The sequence below is a fragment of the Sinocyclocheilus rhinocerous genome, unplaced genomic scaffold, assembly GCF_001515625.1.
Source record: "Sinocyclocheilus rhinocerous isolate Xijiao unplaced genomic scaffold, SAMN03320098_v1.1 scaffold4545, whole genome shotgun sequence".
Taxonomy (NCBI): Eukaryota; Metazoa; Chordata; class Actinopteri; order Cypriniformes; family Cyprinidae; genus Sinocyclocheilus; species Sinocyclocheilus rhinocerous.
The window spans coordinates 216,873-238,905 of NW_015635030.1; the positions used below are offsets into that span (position 1 = coordinate 216,873).

The following is a 22,033-nucleotide window of genomic DNA, read 5'->3' on the forward strand; positions in this document are numbered from 1 at the left end:
GTAAAAAGAGAGTATAAGTCATTATAATCCATAATTATGTCCCTACTGGATGCAACGAATGCCTCGTTTGTAATGGGTTTTAATGTTTATGCCTCGTCGCTCCGGCTGGACACGGCATCAGCAGTATGTGAGGGGCGTAACATTTCCGTCTCATGCTTGAGGTATTCGGCCAATCACAACGCATTGGATAGCTGGCCAATCAGAGCACACCTCGCTTTTTCAGACTGATGAGCTTTGTAAAAATCGACGCGTTTCAGAAGGCGGGGCATAGAGGAGAAACAATAATGTACAGTATGTGGAAAATAATGTGTTTTTTTTACTTTAAAGCGCATAAACACATTTCATTACACCAAATACACAAAATAATGTTCTTTTTAGCAGCATCATATGACCCCTTTAAGGGACTTATCACAACCTACTTGCAGTTTTAGTGTCATATTTATTTATCCATGACAGGCCTAAACCAGCCAAGGTACCATTGTTTAATTCTCATTATCAAAAAAGAAATCCCCAAAAATATTGAGATACAATTTTTTGTTAATATCGCACACCCAGAACTAGAAACCACCCAGAACACCTTAGCAACCTCATAACAATGTTTTTAAAAAAACTCAGAACACCTTAACAACCACATAGCAATGTCCTGCACAGACACTCTGACGATCTTGTTTCAATTGACTGTTTTCAAGCTATCAGATCTCCCATCATTTCATTCTGTTCCAATTATCTTTTGATCTATATGTCCAGAATCTCTCTCCAGATGTTCAACAAGCTAGAAAACATCACATTAAAATTATTCATGTTGCATAAAAGAAGCTTTTCTCAGCACCTTTTATCCACTGAGGGTGGAACTGGAGGACCCTCATCATCAGGTTGCATACATTGAGATGTTCCTGTGATTTGAGGACCCTCTTGACAAGCTAATCAATAAACACAATTCAATGCCTTCATAAAGTCCATAATATGTACTGATTCTCTCGTAAACACTTCAGGCTGGAACTGTGGTGCTGCCATTAGCATACACTGGATCAATGAGTCTGCACCAGTGACCTTACTGCACAGATCTGATTCGCCATCAGGATAAAATGATGGACTAACGGAGCACTGAGCTGCCTGTCAATCATCAGCTGTAATATTTGAGCACTACACCTAGACCTCAAGAGCTGAACTGTTCATCAACAACAGATATCAAAACTTTCAGTCGTGATCAAGACATCACGTGAAGAGCTTTGGAGAGGTTGGTTTTGCTCTGAGCAATATGTGACATCCAGTTTTTTTGGAGTCCAGCTCATCCTTTTTGACAATTACAGTAAATGCAAATCAGAATATTTATGAAGCACTTATGTAAAGGAAAATCTTGAGCGACTGTGATGCTTCCGGGATTAGGTTGTGAAGAATATGTGAGACAGGTTCTGTCAGTCATGTAGAGAAAAGCTAATAAGGTGGTTTGTCCATCATGATCTAACATACAGCACAAAAAGAAACATATAAAACACAATGGAGAATCATATGAGAATCAGAAATGTATATTAAGTTGTTTTACCATCAACCAAGAGGAAACATTTAATCACACAGAATAGACTTTAAGGAGTTTTCTAATACAAAAATATGCATGCCCAAAAATCTTACTATCATGCTATGGTAAATGATGATATGGTATGGGAAAAAACATGGAAATACCATGATACTTTTCTGTTTTAGATACAAATGAGTGCCCATGTTTATATCATAGTATGAAGTTAAAAGGAATATGATTATAACTGATAACAGCCAACATAACAGAATTAATAAAAATATACTTATTCATACAATAATCTTTATACTATTATACTAACAACAAAGTAACATTGCATTACCTTCTATTTTGGAAAAGGTTAAATACCATAATACACATAATAATAATTTACCTTATAAATACTATGGTTTATTATGGTAATCATTTAGTACCCTGGCGCATATTAAAAAACCATGGTTTTACCAACACTGTACCATGGTACTTCCAAAGTAGTTTCGTAAGACTTGTAACATTTTTAGCTCAAATAATTTAGTTCATATAATTCTTTATTACAGCCAGATAAAATGTTATTGTACGAATTTATTAGAACTATTTCGCATTGTATTCGTGTTGAAACCTCACACTTTTCATTGCAGACTTTAGTATATGATCGCAGTTTGAGACTCTGAAATTTCTCAGTTTCTTTTTTCAGGGTAGGATTAAAATATTGAGATATTAAAGAGATCTATTGCAGACTTTGGTATATGATCGCAGTTTGAGACTCTGAAATTTCTGTTTCTTTTTTCAGGGTAGGATTAAAATATTGAGATATTAAAGAGATCTCATTCGTGATTTTTCTTTTCTCAGGTGAAAACATCATGCAGCAGCAGCAGCAGCAGCAACAACAACCTGTAGTTCTGTGTAAGAACTAGATAATCTGCTTTATTAATAAATGATGTATTGTACCTTTCTAAGCAGTTTCAACACACGGATGGCTTGTTCCACCTTCTGCTCCTTCAGCAGGGTTTGGATCTCCCGAACCCAAGCTACTCTCCGGACATATGGGCTGGGACTGGATTTGCGCAGCATTCCGGGGAGCTTGTCGGACTTGAGCATCAGTGAACTGAATAAAAACTCTCCTCTTCCTCCTCTCCTCTTCTCCACATCCCGTTCATGATGCTGTCGACCCCTCCGAAAGAAAGTCGCCTGGCTGTCCAAACTACTTTGTCTGGTCAACTTCGAGCCCATGCTTCAACTTCCCTATTTCAGTATCAAATAATACAAAGATTATTTTCATAAAGCATGAGTAAAGTAAACCTTATAAACTCTCTTTAGTGAGTGCGCGCTCATAATTACACTTCGTCGTGTTCAGTTGCTCGTGTAGAATCAAACTGATCAAGTAAAATTCAGATTGAGCGCACGAAATAATTTAAATGTCACTTTCTCCGCGTTTCTCTTGCCCCTGTGCACCTTCGCTGTGTTTGTGTTCTTCCAGGCTTCCCCACATGCCACGCCCATATCTCATTCGCTGTCCAATCAGAGCGCTCGATTTCCACATGTGTTTACAGGAGACACGGCTCCGCCCACTTTCAACAGCTCCGTGTTTATGTTGGGAAGCCCTTTCTGTCCTTTCAGCACGTAGGCTACTGTATTGGTATCGGGTTACTAAAAATTCTGTAATAGTAACCATCAATGCAACCATAAAACGAACAATTTCACAGAAATATTTCTAGTGATTCACACAAAAAAACATTGTTATTGAATGACAGTATTAAAAGATGTAAAATGGTACGTGGTTGTTCAGAAAAGATGCATTTAAATGTTTCGTTAATGCCTTAATCTGTCACAGATTAATCTTAATCTTCGCATGAAGGTGCTGAATTTAATACAGAAACTATAGGATGCATTTTCTTTTTGTTTTCTGTAGGCTATGTGTTTTAACGAAAAACCCGCTCCAAACAATTCGGCGTGTTAGTGAGACGTCCGAATGCTTCAGACTGAATCAAATCAGATCGTTTGAATCATGGTAAAGAACCGATTCAGTACAGTGATTCACTCGCGAATAGGTTAGTTGCGATTCTGAACAGTCGACAGGAAATACGAACACGCGACTAGTTGCTGTGAAAATGATTCTCGTGTCGGCCTTCATCAGTTATTAATCAGTTTTATTTAACTAAGCTTAAGTAGGCTAAAAAAAGCAGTTTGGTAAACGCATAGGCCTACTGAAATTAACCAAAGATGGCGTTTTGATTTTTACATGGTACCAACCAGGGGCGTAGCCATCATTTCAGAAGTGAGGGGGACAGAAATGCCCCCTCCGGCTTTGAGTATTTTTTTTGCGCTCTGTGATGTTCATCTCGCCTTATTCTGGGTCCGAATAAAACATCAGATCATGCACAGACTATCCTATCTCTTTGAATTTAAATCTGTATTTATTCACACCGGCTCTTGAAAACCTCTATGCGAACACACTTGCCCAAAAAAGTGCGGGGGACGAATTTACGTGATATTAAAAGTGGGGGGGACACGTCCCCCGCATCCCCCGCGTAATCTACGCCCCTGGTACCACCAGTAGGCTAGTTTAAAGAGTATGGTTAGACTTCTGTTAGCAGCAAAATGTACACAGTACAAATCATTCCTTATGTAGCTAAATCATATAACTGCCAAAAAAATAGTACAGAGACATCTAATGATTCAAAATCTAGATATTTGGATTTCTGGACATGTACCATGGTGTTTTTTTGGATATGTTCACTGGAAGTGTGTGTTGAGTAAAGGCATTGAAGAGGCGTGTTAGACCAGTAAACAGGTTAGATGTTGATTATTTGTTTTTTTTGATGTCTACATTATATGGAACATTAACTTCCCATAGTTAATCATTCACTAGAACTAGGCAAATATAATAGATTACAACTTGAACGGCTTAACCATTCAAAGATTAAATGCGTGAATACAAGTGATACAACAAAAAGCACCATGTAGCTGTGAAAAGTTTGCTAGTGTTGTTTTTTGCAGACGTCATTCTGCTGTGATTGTGGCACGGGTGGGTTTACCATCACCACTCAACCTGTGCCCTTTGCAGTGTCAATAAAACAATTATGGATGATTTCACGGTGTGATTTGGTTAAAGTTTGATGGCTATAGTTAGACATTGAGAGCCAGAGGTTCACAGCTTTGGCTCAGTCAGCCTGCGGAAAGGAGGCTCATTCTATGGGTGACTCTACAAGAGGCCTGTGAAGTTTTTAGGTAGGTGATACTCCCTATACTCAAACATCAATGTACATTAAACTCATGAGTTATGAAATTAACGGAATCATCACAAGATTATTTTCACACACAAAGCAAGGAGAAAAATATGAGAAAAAGCAGAAATGTTGTGCAGCATCCTTCCCGTTGTTGTGTCTTTTATGTTGGAACACACACTGAACTCTGAGGATTGTAATTTATGCTCTTTTGTTGCGATTTGTAGGAGGAAATAACACAATGTTTTCTGTGTGTGTGAGAAAATTCTAGTCACTTGTGTGGTGGGTTTAATTTTGTTGGCTGCAGGCACTGCAGGTTTCTCTGAGATGTTCTGCAGTTCGTTCCCACACACAGCACAGTCTGACAGGATTTAATGTGGACAGTAGCAGGGCTTTGAAATTATGAAAAGGCGCTTTTCTGAGGAGGATTTCACTTCATACAAGGCTTTTTTTATTCCAAGTTTTCAAATTATAAATGCATGAAATCTTGCTGCCTTTGGCAGGGATACATAAAGCTACATTAAGCAACATAAAATGTAGAATAAGAAAAAGCCAGGATGCATTCTGTTATTCTTTATAGTGCTCATTTTGTTCTCAAATGATACAGAATCAGGAGTTCATTTACACTGGGAACCAAAGCAAGTGTATAATGATCAAATGAGCAATACTATCATTTTAGTAGCAAAACTAGACTAGAAACAGCAGTAATGGAGAATCCTGATTAGCTACAATCTTCCTCAGAGGATTGCTAACAGCCAACTAACCGAGAACAATTTATTATGCTTTTTTTTTAATGCATATTCTTTGCAATTATGCCTTGACTATGTATTTAGCCAGAAAGTAGAAAACGTTGTAAGTGTATTCAATCTCCAGCTGTTAGATCTGCTGTTAGTATTCTGTTTTATGAATTATGTTGTGTTACATAATGGTTAGAAACGGTTGAAGGGCACCTTTAAGCACAACTTACATTGTACAATCATTGATTGCAAAAGTTAATATGACCAGGTCATGGTTATATGATAATACACAAGCCCCATTTATCTTATCTGTTAGGTACAATTAGTCCATGTTCTTTTCATTTCACTTAGCAGTTATTTGTTTAAATTCAGTAATTCATTGTGTTCAGTTTCACTTGAAGGTTCACTTGATTGTTTCAGTTTGGGCATTTCACACTGTGCTTAACCTTGGGCTATTGTTGTTCAAAACCCCACATTTAACCCCAGGTTAAACATTTGTAATTTAAAGGCGGTGGTTATGAAATCCTGCTTTTGCAGTGTTGACCACACATTTTCATGTCAAACTTGTACAGTGTGAAACAAAGCAGTGTTAATGGCTTTTTACACCTAGTTAACCCTTGGTAATTCTAAGCCCCAGGTAAAGGGAATCCTGGGTTAACTTGTGTCACGATTCCCGCTGCTCATAATTTACCTGGAGTTAACAATTAACCCTGGGTATCCATAAGCTGACATTTCACACTATATGGCTAGAACCCAGGTTATTTTTCTCATTTGCATATTTAAGGTGTCAGTGTTCAAGTTCACATACTTGTTACTCCCAAAAACAATGCTGCAGCCAGTTATTCTACTTTTGAAATGTGTGTTCCGTGTCGGAATGCGTGTTTTTGTTTTGGTCTGTGTGATTCCGCCCACTGCCAATTTACCCAATAGTAATTGAACACACTGGGTTGCCAGCTGAAAACACGGCGTATTTGCAGCCATGGAAGCCAGCAAACGAACTGGGTCAGTGATCAAATTCTACCTGACCGCCTTGGCATCCATCTAAAAAAGCTCTATGATGCCTTCCTACCTTGGAAGGCATCTGATCATGTCCGAATCCAAGACTGTTTAATTCTTACCTTTATAGTCTGAAAAGTCCATTGTTGACATTTACATAGCAAATATGCAAATAGGAACATTGACCCAGGTTTTAGGAATGTACAGTGTGAAATTAATTAAGTATATGATTACTTTCAGATAAGATGGCATAAAAACATCAACAGGCAGTCTATATACATCAGCTACAGAAAACTATACATTTGCTGTCGCATGTTGCAGGAAAATGGTGCAGAAGTCTACTGTGGTGGGCCTCACCTTGCTGCTGCTGGCTGCAGTTGGCACGTTTTTGGCCGTTTTCTTTTCGGTGCAGGGCAAGAAGGCCTCTCCTGAGCCTGAACCTGAAAATGGTTACTTCAAGGCAGCGGTGGCAGCAGATGCTGGGACGTGCTCAGAGATCGGCAGGTTTGAGCTCTGTTCTCTCGAAATGCACATTCACTTTTTGCCATCTATGACCTGTAGTTTTTGTGCAATTGAAATAAAATGAATCCATTAAGACCCCTTTACATCAGAATTTATATTTTTGTAAATAAACAGCAAAGATGTAAGGAAGGCCATATGAAGAGCACACCTAAATGTTTGTTAGGTAACCTATTTTTCTGTGGAAAGCCAACCAAGATAAAATGTAAAAATGTTTTGTCAGGTAACTTAAAAATGTGCTGCATGAAGTGAAATCCACTTTAATTGGTTTTATGTAAGTGAAAACTATTATTTAATACCGCTGAATCAAACTGAGCACACCAATGATCATCATTTTAAAGGTCACATCTAGTAGAAATAGATCCTTAAGACACGACACCAGAGGTGAAAAAATATTAATTAATATGTATCATCATACTTCCCAATTGATTAATGTGAAGTAAATATGCAAATTAGGCATCACCTAATTAAATAGGCGTTCATTTGCATACATTTCCAGAACAGAAATCTGAACACTGGAAAAAGCCAGGATCAAAATTCTTGTTTCATTTTGTAGGCATATTAGTTGAAGGTTTTTACAGAGGAGATTTTGGATATCTCTTTTTACCACTCCATAAATCAGAAAATATTGTCATGATCCAGGAATAAAGGAATGAAATGTTTTATAAATCAGGTGAATGATATATGAACAAATCCCTCTGTAAAAACATTAGGAATATAGATCTCAGATTTGTGCAACAGAAAAAAAAACTTTGGAGATGTACTGTAATTAAAATCTACAGATGCTAATGATAAAGATAAATTGTAATAAAATGAAAACACATATTGCACTTTTTTGTCAATGCATAATATATTTGTAGTATATTTGTACTCTTTTTTTAGTTGGTGCATTCTGATATTTAAAATGATATATCCAGGTTTGCATGGCAAATGCCCTCTCTGTGTGTCCTCCAGGGATATCCTGAAGAGAGGTGGTTCCGCTGTAGATTCTGCCATTGCTTCTCTGCTGTGCGTGGGATTGATGAATGCCCACAGCATGGGCATCGGAGGAGGGCTCTTCTTCACTATTTATGATGCCAAAACAGGTATGCAGTCAGTATTTCCTGTCTGATTCAACCTGACACACCAGTCTGCAGTGTCTGTGTGTATATAAAGAATTTCTGTGCATATTTTAAGGATCTATTTTTAAAATTAATTAAAAAAAATATTTAATATTATATTTAATAATATTTGCAACTTTTATTTTTTAGTTTTTATGCACACTGGTTAAATATAAAATGTAAATAATTATAAATAATGTAAAATGTAATGTGTGTGTGTGTGTGTGTGTGTATATATATATATTAGGGGTGTAAAGGTACACAAATATGACCTCAGCTTATGCTTAAAACTATAGGGAGCCCTTTTACATTATAAGGTTACAATTAGGCCTAACAACTTAACCCAAACTTAAATTTAATTTCTATTTATTTTTAAATAGATGATCAACACTCAACTTTAAAAAAAATAAATAATAATAATTGTATGCAAACATGTAAACTGCACATAATGCAGTTTTTAAATTAATATATATATATATATATATATATATATACATGTGTGTACATACAGTATATGTATATGTGTGTATATTTGTTATACTGCATAAATAAATGTAATAATTGTAATTTAATATAAATAATTTTATATAAAATGTAAGTTGTATATATACCAGTCTGCATGAAGAATTTATGCATGTAATTTAAAGATCTATTTTTATAATATTATGTTTATTTTTAATATTTAATATTATTCACATTTATTAAAAATATATGTATATATACATATAGATAGGTATATATGCATTATTTGCAAACAATATTTTTTTTTATTTTTATGCACACATTTTAATATTTTAATTTATTTTCTATTACTTATTTATGTTTTATATTTATTTATGTTTTTGGATTTATTTATATTTATAGATTATTTATTTGATTTCGCAGGAAAAGTCGAAACCATCAATGCACGTGAGACGGCTCCTGCAAATTCAACCAGAGACATGTATGGAAATAGTACGGAACTTTCCCAGAAAGGTATCTATTAACTACATTACATCAACTGGGAAAATCATTAGTGAAACAGGATTTACACGATGAGTGGCCTCGTGATACAGTGCCAGCATGGAGAGATAAGCGTCCAAAACTATCAACACAATTTCAATCAATAACTCACAGCAGATCAGGCTCTATATGGTTAATGTAGAACTTTTCGAGGAAAGCCATAAAAATACAGAGTTCTGGCATGAAACTCTAGATGGCGCAGTCTGGTAGGTCTAACTCAATCTGACCTAATGACATCATTATCACATGGCACAGCTGATTGGATCTCTCCTGTATCGGTAGCCAATGAGCTCGCTGCTCAGCATTCAAATATATGACTAGTGCTTGCCGTAGCAGTTGCAGCTTGCTTCAGAAACCCTCCACCTTCCCCAGCTCCACCTGTATAGATCTGCTACGAGGTGATTCATGTATGCTATATGGGGGTTATTTCATGTATGTTATATATGCAGCAGTAATATTTCTTACATGCTCACAGCAGCATGTTGTGGATGTATTGGCAGTAGCAAGTCTCTGTACTTGCTCTGCCACAGCAGCAGCGTAGCAGATCTATTCCGCCAAGACCAAATACATTAACATTGTCATGTACATTACCATGCCAATCCCTCCGAGAGTTGTCATGACAGAAATGTATTTCAGTTCATTGCGCATATGGCCACAAGAATGTATTGACATAAACTGCCACATTATTTATATAGTTTGAAATTGCTGCATTTTTATTTTTCTTATCTTTAAAATAAGTCTGCTGTCTCAGATCTGTTGGTGGTTTTAGATAGTACCACATGGAATAAAGTGTGTAAAAATTCATCCACAGGTGGTTTGTCTATCGCTGTTCCTGGAGAGATTCGGGGGTATGAAATGGCCCATAAACGGCATGGCAAGCTTCCATGGAAAGAGCTGTTTTTACCAAGCATACAACTGGCCAGAAAGGGCTTTCCTGTTGGCAGCGCATTGGCAAGTGCCATTAACTCAAACAGAAACATCATTATGGATAATAAGATGTTATGGTGAGCATACATGGATATTTTCAACCAAGATGTTAAACATACAAAAAAATCTGTCCATATTCTTACTTTTAACAAGGTGCACTAAGTAATTTCTCTTTGATATGACAGTGGGGTGATATTAGGGGGTTTCATATTATAAAAACATTTATATAATGTAATTTGTAATATGGCATAGCTACTTTTAACCACTACTTTTATGCACTAACATTTTCTCCTTATTGTTTGGTTATTTAGTTCTGTGTTCTGCGATTCCACTGGCAAAATCCTGCAGGAAAACGACACCATCACCTTCACAAAACTGGCTGAAACTTACGAGTTCATAGCAGAGAATGGGCCTGATGCTTTCTACAGCGGACTGCTCGCTGAGAACCTTGTGAGGGACATCCAAGCTGCAGGTTTTTTAGATTCACACATATGTCTATTCCATTATTTGGTATCAATAACTCATTATCGGACAACAGACTAAATTAAGTCAAAAGCGTGGTTGGACGTGGTAATCTAACTCAAAATCTGATTGGTTGCCTGAAACATCGATTCAAGAATATGTTCTGCTATGGTAAATCACAATAAGCGTAGAGCCACGTTTTTTATTTCTTGTCAGATAGACTTGACTGCCCATATTAGTGTGTTAAAGATGCTAAGTTGTGCAGTTTCTAAGCTTCTGTTGTGCCTGAGGTGTTTTGGTTCATTGATTTCCAAATATTTCACATCCCACTAATTCCTGCAGTGCTGCCAATAATCCACCCAGGCAGAGGTGTTGAAGGATGGCACACAATTGGTTATTAATGACTAAATCAATAACTCAGTAGGTTTGATCTTATTAAGTTGCTTAGCATCATGCGTCATACAGGCGTCTGTGTCGTGTGTGTTGCAGAGGGGATTATAACTCTGGAGGACTTGAGAGTTTACAAGCCCTTGCTGGATGAATCCCCCCTCACTACCACCATGGGTGAATACACAATGGTGACACCAAACGCGCCTGCCAGCGGCCCAGTCCTCACACTGATACTCAACATCCTGAGCGGTAGGTACAGAGTTCAAACACTGGGCAGCCTATCCTGGACACAAATGGATTGCTTTTTATATATAGGGATGTTTAATATATAGACTACAATTTAAATAATATAGCCTAAACTAAACTGTTTCTAGTTTATCTGTTTAATTTATGTTCAATATAAATATCAGTCTGTTTTGAAAGAATATTTCTGCCTGCTAGAAAAAAAACACACACACAAAACCAAAATTTTGATTATGGTTCCAACCATAGTTTATTTTAGTATCATTGAGATACTATTACAGTTTTTTTTTTAATTTCTGTATTTTCCATTTTTAGTTTCATTTTAGTTTCATTTTTGTAATTTTGTTGTATTGTTTGTTATTTTTTAATGTTTTTATTCTTTTTAGTTTGAGCTATTTTAGTACATCAAGTTGAGAAATGAGAAATGTTGCTGTGACAACTAGCTGGAATAAAACATTGTACGTTTTTTTTTTTTTTTTTCAGTTATGTTTATTTTATTTCAAGTAACAAAAATGTTTTCTTTATGGATTTAGTTTTAATTAACTAAAATAACCCTAAAACAAATATAATTTCTTTGTGTGGTTTAGATATTTGATTAAAAAATACTATTATTAAAAACTGAATATTGATTTTTATGTACACATTGCCAAATGATCAACCAGTCAGTAAATAGAAGTCTCACAAACCTATAGTAGGTTCTTTGTTAATTCGAGTTAAACATATCCAAAAAATGATTCACTCGCTAGCGAGTTCAAAGTTGTTTAATTAATTTTTTTGAGTCACTCATTTAAAAGAACCAGTTCATAAGAGTCATTTATTCGCAAATCAGACGTCACAGCTCACGCTGTTTATTGTGTGCAAGAAACACTGGTACACACTCAAACAAGAGCATAGGTGACTTGTGAATGCATACAAAGCTTTCCATGCTGGATTTTAAATTATTGGTGCACATATGCTTATTATGTTATGTTATTTTGTGGTCATTTCAGCCATAGTCTGGAGCCCTGAGATGAACAAAATCCTCTTATTTAATGTTTCTAATACTTTACCCTGGGTTAGTAATTAAAGGTAATGTGTGTCTTTTTTACATTAAAATACTTTCATTTATATTTGTATAAACAGTATATTTATTTTTGTGGCACAATTAAAACATAGGTGTAGGGCTTATATCTGACATTATATTTCACACTTGTAATTTTTTATGTCACAGTGTGACATTATATCTCACAATGTAAACTTTTTTTTAAAATAAAAAAATATATAAATCTTGCATAGTACTGCATTTTGCGTTATCAAAAAAGATTTTAATGATTATTATCGTATTATTATAATGACAATTTTTATCGGTCAATCGACCCTCCTCTGAGGTGAAAACAAGCTACCATATAAACCAATGTGGATCAGCATGAAAATTAACGCTGATCTAAGTTGGTCTCTTTTTAGCAGCGAGAGGAAGCATCTAGTTGATACTGATTACAGGATGACCGTTAGTCAATCTTTAATGTTCTTAACTGTTTCCTCATGTGAATGGTGTCAGGGGGAGGATGAGACCTCAGAATGTCCCAACTTTTCTTTGCTATGAGCTATTAAAAATCCCTTCACCCTTCGCTCCCTCGCGCCTGTCCTCCTGTCTCTCACACCAACACTAACGTGGGCTGTTTGCCACTAATTGGACACAAACCAAGCATGGAAAAATCCATGCAGTCAGCCTGTTCCGACCCTTTCCTTGGGGTTCCACCAGTAGGGGATACTCTGAAGCAGCCTGTCATCTGAGATTCATCAGCTTTGCTTTCTTGCAGCGAGCTGGACGCTCTCCACAGCTCTGTGTCTTGGTCTTTTTCAGACACCCACTCTGTAGCTTTACTGATGAGATACTTAGTCATTAAGTTGCAGCCAGACAAGGCATGGCTGTCGATAAACACTGCTAGCACTTTTTTTCACAATATAGCTTAATTTATTCTGTAGTTATGAAACATCTTCCATGGTGAATCACTCATAATTGTTCAATTATTTCAAATAATGTCTGGCATGAATGGTCGAGACAATTTGGGAAGTTTTCAGACACTAAAACTGGGTCAGTTGTCCAATGATAAAATAATAGTTGACCTAAAAATGAAAAGGACGTCGCCATTTACTCACTCTCATGTCTTTTCCTAACACACATGAATTACTTTCTTCTATGGAACACAAATTAGATGTTTTGAAGAAAACCATTTCATTGACATCACAATAAATAACCACATATTGATTACCCAGCTAAAAAAAAAAATTCTCAGAACATTCATAACATCCAGTTTTTAAAATGTTTTTAGAACTTTTTTAATGTTATGCGAAAATTTCATTGTATCATTTTGCAAACGTTATGGGAACGTTACTTTTGAATGTTCTCTGAACATTCTGAAACAAATAATAAAATGTAAAAAAGACTAGATGAACGTTCCACTTTTCAGAAATAAAAAGTTCCAAGATGTAGAAATAACGTATAAATAACGTAAATAACATTATTAAAGCCCAGGTAACTCTGAATGAGCGCTCTATTAATGTTACTGGAAGAGCGTTCGTATCTCTGAGAGAACCTTGCCAGAACGTTAGCCAAAGTTCTGTGATGTTCTCTGTTAGCTGGGTAGCTCCTCACATAAGGCTTCTGAAGATCTTTCTGTGGCAGTCATCTTGATGATTGGCAGTTCTAGCCATTTATATGACAACAGTTAGCATGTTTGAGTAATCACAGAATGTAGTGAATCTAAGTGAGAACTCATTCTCTTTCCTCAGGTTACAACTTCAGTTCAGACAGTGTCTCCACCACTGAAAATAAAGTCCTCACCTATCATCGCATAGTAGAGGCGTTCCGGTTTGCGTATGCCAAGAGGAGCGTCTTATCTATTATGCATTATAGGGATATTGATTCAGACATTAATTAGATATTTATAGAAAAAATGACAAAATTCTGTCATTATTTAGTTACAGAGTTTACACCTTACAGCAAAATCAGCCTATGATTGGCTTACGTAAGCTGGGATAGAAGTTCATTTAACAAGAACTGAATATTTAACATTATATAATAATAATAATACAGTATTTGTAAATGGAATCGTATTCTTTCTCTTCTCCTAGTTTTGGCTCCAAGTTTATGTCAAATTCAACAGGAATTATACTGAACAACGAGATGGATGACTTCAGTTCTCCCTTGATCACTAATAACTTTGGAGTTCCTCCTTCTCCCAACAACTTCATCGTCCCACGTGAGAAAACATGACCACAGCTCAGGCAATAACATACTACCATACTACTCATGCTGTTTTTGTAGTATGCATACTACAAGCCAAGTGAAGCCATACTTTACATTGATTTTAGAGTTTTATGCACAATGTTTTCTTAACATCATTACATATGGTAAAATCACTGTAACAAAAATATGATAAAGCCACAACAATATTATAAAAAACCACAATATTAGTTATAGTAAAAATTGACATGTTAAGAATATCTCACCTTTACCTAATATTTATTACTGAGACTTTGTTGTTGGCAAGAGGTCAGATCAAATATAAAAAATTACTACTCTAATAGTCAAATATTAAATAAAAATGTTATATTTAGTTTATATATTTATTTAATAATACAAAATAACTTAAAATAGTAATATTAAATAGAATCAATATTTTAAATGTAAATAAGCAAATATATAATTATAAATATCAAATATTATAATTATTATTATAATTTTAACATATCATACTTTGTTTGTTCAAATCAGTTCAAAAGATCAAAATTTTTATTCAAAATGAAAAATAAGTGCAATTATTTCTCAGATGAACGGCAATATACTGTTTCAAATATTTTTTTTTTTTTACAAATAGTAAGCAAGAGTTCAGATAAAATATTCAAATTACTACTTTAAAATGACTGCAAAATTAATATTCAAATATTGCTTAAATATTAAATTATATTAAATGTATTTTAAATGTATATATATCAAATACATTCATATAAAAATCAAATATAATAATTATTATAACAATAATAAAGTGGAATGATAATAATTTTAAATAAATAAATGTAATCATTTATTTTCATTTCTCATTCTCGACTTTTTCAAGTGAGTTCAAAAGATCAGAATTGGATTAAAAGTGCAAAATAACCATGCTTATTTCTGAGATTAATGGCGCTACAATTTTTACACAATTACATTATGCTGTTTAGTAACCATTATACTATGTATACTATGCAGTATGCATAACGCTAGTACATTATTTCAAACACAGCCATGAACTTCAGTGTGTCTTTGAAGATTTTGCTTTAAATGTTTGGTAACTCTGTTGCTTCTCATCTTTGCTCAGATAAAAGGCCCATGTCTTCTATGTGTCCTGCCATTCTGCTAGACAAAACCAATAAGGTTAAAATGGTGGTTGGAGCCTCTGGAGGAACAAAGATCACCACAGCAGTGGCCGAGGTGCACTTTCATTTTATTTTAGTCTAGATAGTTGTGCTGGGCATAGTTCAGACCTTATCAACTCATACATAACTGACATTTTCTGCACAGGTGATCTTAAATGCACTGTTCTTTGACTATGACCTGAAGAAAGCGATAGAAGACCCGAGAATTCACAATCAGCTCAGTCCAAACACCACGCAAGCAGAGCCTGACTTTGACAAGGTGGGTGAATCAATATTATATAGGTGTCATTTTAAACAATATGACTAGATATATGACTGAGATAGTGTACAACATCTCCTCTGTGTTGTACACTGTAAAAAAAAAAGATATTTTATGGTTAAAAATGGCAGCTGTCGTTGCCGAAACTTTACCGGATTGAATGTAAATTTACAGTAAAAAAAAAAAAAAAAAGATATTTCATTAACTGATATAATGTTAATATCCAAATCTACTGAAGTACCTTTATAATACACTGACAACCACCATAAAAACACAGGTGGTAATTAGAAAGCCACATGATGAATCAAAGTTCAACACAAGCAGTTTTTCCACAAGCTGAGGTAAATATGAATATATAGAAGATCATTAGAAAAATATTAGAAGACAGTTATACACAAAAATACATAACACCGTCTTCGTAACACACAACACTAAAATAATGCAATAAACATGCAAATCAATAAACTAAGAATAAACAGTTGGTTCGATGAAAAACAATCAAATGTGAGCTGTCACACAGGGACTGTCAACTTGTTTGTTTTTTTACTGTAAATTATAAGATATCCTATTCTTTATTACTTCCAAAAACTGAAAATGTAACAGTATTTAAATGTACTGTTACATTTATTACAGTTTTTTTCACTCTATATAGTAAGGAAACTTAATGTTAATCAATTAACAGTTTTTTTACTGTATTTTTACCAGTAAAATTAAATTTTTTTTACAGTGTAGGTGAGTGTTTTTGAGTGTTGAGTGGTCACATTTTGCCCTAAAATGAAATTATCGTAACCACAGTTTCTTTTAATGTTGGAGTGAAACATCACCCGGATATTTTCTTGATATTTTCTTTGGTTGTTCTGAATACACATGTGGTTTCGGCTAAGCACAATCCACTCACTATCATCCCACAGGCCATTTTGGAGGGTCTTGCCGCGAAGAACCATGTAATAGAGGTGTTGAAGTCCATGGGCGCAGTGGTTCAGGCCGTGGTGCGGTACAGTGCTGGCCTCAGCGCTGAGTCAGACCCCCGTAAGGGAGGATATGCAGCTGGGTACTGACATCCGACTCAGCGATCCGAGTCTCCGGTCCATCTGGAGGCAATGGAGATGCTACTTTCGAGACTCCAAGGACACTTTCCCCTCATGCTGCTCTGAAACAACCAAGTGCCTCCATCAGAGATCCTACAGGCGAATCAGCTCCGGACAATCCAAAGCTCCGGTAATGTTGATCTCTACACAATCCATATTCAGTAAAAGAGGAATAAAACACATTCAAATACACTCACAGTGGAAACACAACATCATTCTTCGGCTGTTTCTTCCAATGACATCAGTTAATCAAAATCTCTACAGATCTACAGATGTTACTGCGGGGTGGTATGGTATTTATTTCTGCAAATAAACATGTTGTGATGGCGATTATGAACTTTCTAGCATGACTTCTGTCCGTACTGAGATTTACATCCTGGCAAGAGAACATTTTTTTCAAGACTTAGCAGGAGCATCTCAGGGGAGGAAGTTTTAATCAAGCTTCTAATAAGAGCTGAAGCGTGAACAAGAGTTGAAATGCTCGTTTTAATGTCCCACGAGTATGTGGTCCTACCCACAGGCGCCGGCCTAACATCAAGCAGCATCATTAATGCTGAAATTGTAGGGGACAGAGATAAATCACATAAACAGGCCTTAATTAAACTTTTAAACTTATACTGAACTGTAGAAAGTAACTGATAAAATGTACGTTCAGTTTATTAGATTAAAGAAAGAGTCAACCCAAAATAACAGTTCTGTCATTCCAAACCTCTATGGATTCATTCTTCTGTGGAACACAAAAGAAGATATTTTGAAGAATGTTGGTAACCGAACAGTTTTGGGTTCCCTTGGGTTCTATAGTCATTTTTTCCCATACAATGGAAGTCAGTGGGACCCAAAACAATTTGCTGTCCAAAATTATTCAAGTAATTATTCAAGTCTAAAAAATATACAGTGTATAAAACCATGTAATTAGTTGGCTAACGATTAGTGATGAATTATTAAATGTTATTATTTAAACTGAATTATTAGAATGAATTATTAAAATTATTGATTCTTTTTCCCCCTAAAATGGCAGCTGTGAGGTAAATTGTGAAAGTGGCTGAATTAAAATGGCATCCAAATGCAGGAATTACTATTAGAAGTACTATTAGTATAAATACAATTGCAAAATGTTGATTTGTTTCTCAAAATTAAAATATTCTGAATATTAATGCTTTTTGGCTGGTTTGTGGAAATTTGAAAAATGTGCAGCAAAATAAGACTTTGAAGTGGCATAGTGCATTACTAAACAGTCCCCCCCCCCCATTTATGTTTTTTCCCTCATTTATGATATTATGTAAATCATTCATGTTTTCACCAGTGTTTGTATGTATATATTGTATAAATATATAAATAAATAAATAATTAAAAGTAATGTGTTCCAAACCAAAAACATGTAAGAATGAAATTAAATGAAATATTTGTGATTTAATTTATTTGTGTTAATTTAAAAAAATAATAAATAAAAATTATTTTGTCAGAATATACAGCTAACCATAATGCACCCTTATACATGTGGACATTGTGGATTTTCTGGAAAAAAATGCTTAAAATATAAACTGCTACAAAGGTGCAGAATACTGTCTGTGCCCTTTAAATATTTTGGAAGTGGTATACCTGCAGATGCTAATTCTTATGCTAACCAATGCCTGATGCTATTAGCATCCGGTCACTAATATTACCTTGGTCAAACATAGCTAACACCAAATAAATTGGTATGCAGTTTTCTTGTTTACAGCCATCAAATGCTAAAATGTCTCAATTTTTGTGGCCTATGTGACCCATTTATTTCAGTAACTCACAGTTTTGAGGCCAGACGCGGGATATTTCAGCCTCTGCGCTCCAGAAAGGAAAGCAGATTTGCACTTTAAACAGAAGTTCAAAGCTTGTCGTTATTATAGCGGCTCATATCATAGCTGTTATTAAAGGTCACGTTGTGAAGTCAGTACGGGATATTTCAGCCTCTGCGCTCCAGAAAGGAAAGCTGATTTGCACTTTAAACAGAAGTTCAAAGCTTGTCGTTATTATAGTGGCTCATATCATAGCTGTTATTAAAGGTCACGTTGTGAAGTCAGTTTAGATCATGTTTTCATAAAGCAAACTCGACGCAAGTACATAGACATGTTTTGAGTCCCTGCCTCTTCATTTGCCAATATTTTAGCATTGTCTTGTGCTTTTCGGGGGCATTTGTTCCCGTTGGGTGGCTTTGAGAGCTGTTGGGTTCATGCTGCTAGGAAAAGGTCAGGCTCTTTCACTGTTCCCGGCCCTCCCATAGGGGCTGACAATAAAGCCCTGTCACATGGCACTCGTCGCTACAATGGCGCCACCATTTAGCCCAGAGCACAGCCCAGACTTTTAGTCAAATTTTTGAGGTGGAACAGTTTGAGACTTCACAGCCCCAGACGGTAGGTTCAGACATTGGTCTGCTAATGATTTCATGGCGGTTGAGGACAGCTGGTATCCGCTGCATTCACATCCAGTCAACAAATTGCAAGGTTATGGCAAATAATATCGAGTTTAAATGATATTCACCTCAGCCTAAATGCAACCCCGGCAAAATTTGGAGGCAAAAAAGATCCATTGTCTATTATCAACAGTGTAATGATGCATGATGCTCACAGTTCACACAGAAGTCACTTTCAAACCAAGCAGTTTTCTTGAACCTGATATGAAATCACTGTAGAGAAATTTTCCACCCTTGTGTGAAATTCCATATTGTGCTAATTCAAATTACCCTAACCACACCTTAACATGATCAAACTAGTTGTGATGTCACCTGAGCATATTAACATACAGCGACTGGTTTGGGAAAAACTTATGGAAAAAATTAATGCGCTCATGTCACATATTACTATATTTAAATTAGTTACTAAAAGCCATTTGTGCACTTTCGTAGACCTTAGTAAGGTTAGATGCTGTATTGAATTTAACATCAATGAAAACAAGTCTGTGAGGGATATTTACAGTCTTTACAACAGCAGTCACAGTATAAAGTCCTTGTATCATGTATTTTCACAATTCTACGGAGCCCCTAAAGGGACATGGTGGTGGAAAAAAATCAGATTGAGTGAAAAAATTTGGGGTGGGAGGAAAAAATATTTGTCAGATTTTTTGCGTTCTCTCGCAAAACTTTTGCGTTCCCTCGCAAAGATATTTGCGTTCCCTCGCAAAACGCAAATATCTTTTGCGAGGTTACATTGTCAAAGAACAGTATGCCTGACTTCAGTCTGGCGGGAGTTTAAGCATTCTCAAAAAAGTCCCCTTATAATCAGTAAAGCTGTCTATACACTGTTTGATGAATGAATCTCCTACTTACATCATACGTACATCTGCACTTTGTTGTTTATGAAACACTTTTCATTTCATTTTCATTTTATTCGCGACTGCCATAATGGATGTAGTTTAACTGCAGCAGCATTTTTGTCCACGTGTGTTGCCATAGTTTCTACAAGCGGAAACCGATAGCGCGGATATTACATAATTGATAGGCGACAATGAACCAGGACGAGTCATTATTTAAAACTGGAATTTCTCTGGATTTACCAATCCTTGGGAGCTTTTGGTATAACATAAGTGCACAACTGCATGAAATATATAACAATGTGCAAGTGGTTTTTGGATATTTTATTACGAAAATCTTACATATTTCATAAAGACGTTTCTTTAGCTGAACTGAATTCCTTTAAAGACGTTTCATCAGCTGAACAATCGGTATGTTGTTAAACAACAGAATAATACATTGAACACTGTTCTAAAATTCCTCACAGCCTCTTTTTCAAAATTCCTGTAAGAAAAAATACAGTGCTTCCCTGACTGGGCTACTATTGCTAGACTGGCTGGATTAATAAAAATGTATTTAACTGGCAGGATATACACTTGAAAATTTGGAAACAAAAGTTTGCATCTTTTTAGCTGAAAGCGTGCTTGTATATTGCTGTTGGTATCTGATTTTGTTGACCGTGTACTAAAAATGGTCGACTATATGCATTCGCTGTACGTACATTTTCTAGACACGCCCCCAAAGCGGCAACGTCGTTCGTCGAGCGTTTTGAGCGGGAGTTTTTCGCGCCAGTGTGGACACATACCGTTGTTTCAGAGGGTGGAAAACGCTCACGAAAAAACTACGTTTGTGACTGTTTTGTGCAAGAAACAACAAAAATGAGGTAAGAGTTATGATTCGTGATTAACCGGAGTATAAAGAACAAGAGGAACGAATTAATCCCTCCTGCCCCATAGTGGGAGTTGCGTGAATAAGGATCATTTGCATGTTTTAATAATGCATATCTCTTCCCTCCGAGGGAAAGCCGGTTGCATTCAGCTCACTGAGAACACACATAAAACTGAATTTAATCACATTATGCTTTGTGGACTAACTTCTCCCGTCTTCATGATTTATTCACGGTCTCATTTGAGCTTGTGCCTGGACAGCAGACAGCTAGGGGGTAATGTCGAAACTTAAACCATTTTCTTCGAGAATAAAAGTCAAATAAAAGACTCATTTAAAGACATTAGAAAGGATTTATTGTGACATATGAAGTGAAAAATGCACTTCAATGTAATTCAGTTAATATGTCAATAGTCCTCTGGTGCATCATGGGACATGGTGGATATGTTGAATATCAATGTCAATGTCTGAACAGCTCCAATAAACTATATAAAAATAGTAGAAAAGTAGAAAATATCTATGATTTAAGTTCAACCAACGTATGCTATTAAAAAACTTTATAAAAATACAATTATGGAAAATATAAAAAGTGCATATGAAAAGTAGAACATATAAACAAGTAAAACAATAATTGCTAACATGATTTCATGATTGCAGTATCTCATTCAGTTTGGTGACGTTCACATTTCGATTTTTTTAATAAAACAGTTTTTCCCAACATTTACAGTAACAACTTTAAAAATGGAATAGATTCAGTAAGATATGTGTGCATTAAGAAACATTGACCTCAAGTTAATCGCTCTTAGCTCTTATAGGAAACAGTGCTGGATGATGTTAAGCGCTTCTTTGTACAAAATCTGAAAATGTGTATGCTGACAGTTTTTGCACATAGCTAAAGAATTTGTCTACAAAAAAAGCTACTTAACAATTTCATAATTACTGGCCAGGAAAAAATACAGTTCATAAAAAAAATTAAAATACTCACACACACAAAAAAACAAAACAAAACAAAACAAACCCCCCCCCCC

At 35.5% G+C, this 22,033-nt stretch overlaps 1 protein-coding gene and 1 pseudogene across 2 annotated transcripts in view; one reads left to right on the forward strand and one right to left on the reverse strand.

Annotated features, from left to right (window-relative positions):
• The window catches only part of LOC107746205 (leucine-rich repeat-containing protein 75B-like), a 30,703-nt gene extending 27,711 nt beyond the window's left edge, over positions 1-2,992 (reverse strand). Inside the window, exons 1-2 of one of the 2 annotated variants that reach the window (XM_016560325.1) lie at positions 2,852-2,992; positions 2,462-2,755 (exon numbers count right to left, since the gene is read on the reverse strand). In XM_016560325.1, the coding sequence (XP_016415811.1) occupies positions 2,462-2,743 (282 nt within the window). In that variant the 5' untranslated portion in view covers positions 2,744-2,755; positions 2,852-2,992. Of the gene's footprint in view, positions 1-2,461 lie in introns of both variants that reach the window. The other variant, XM_016560326.1, reaches the window with a different exon arrangement.
• A 3,803-nt stretch (positions 2,993-6,795) lies between these two features.
• Positions 6,796-17,438, forward strand: LOC107746231 (gamma-glutamyltranspeptidase 1-like; annotated as a pseudogene).
• Positions 17,439-22,033: the final 4,595 nt, after the last annotated feature.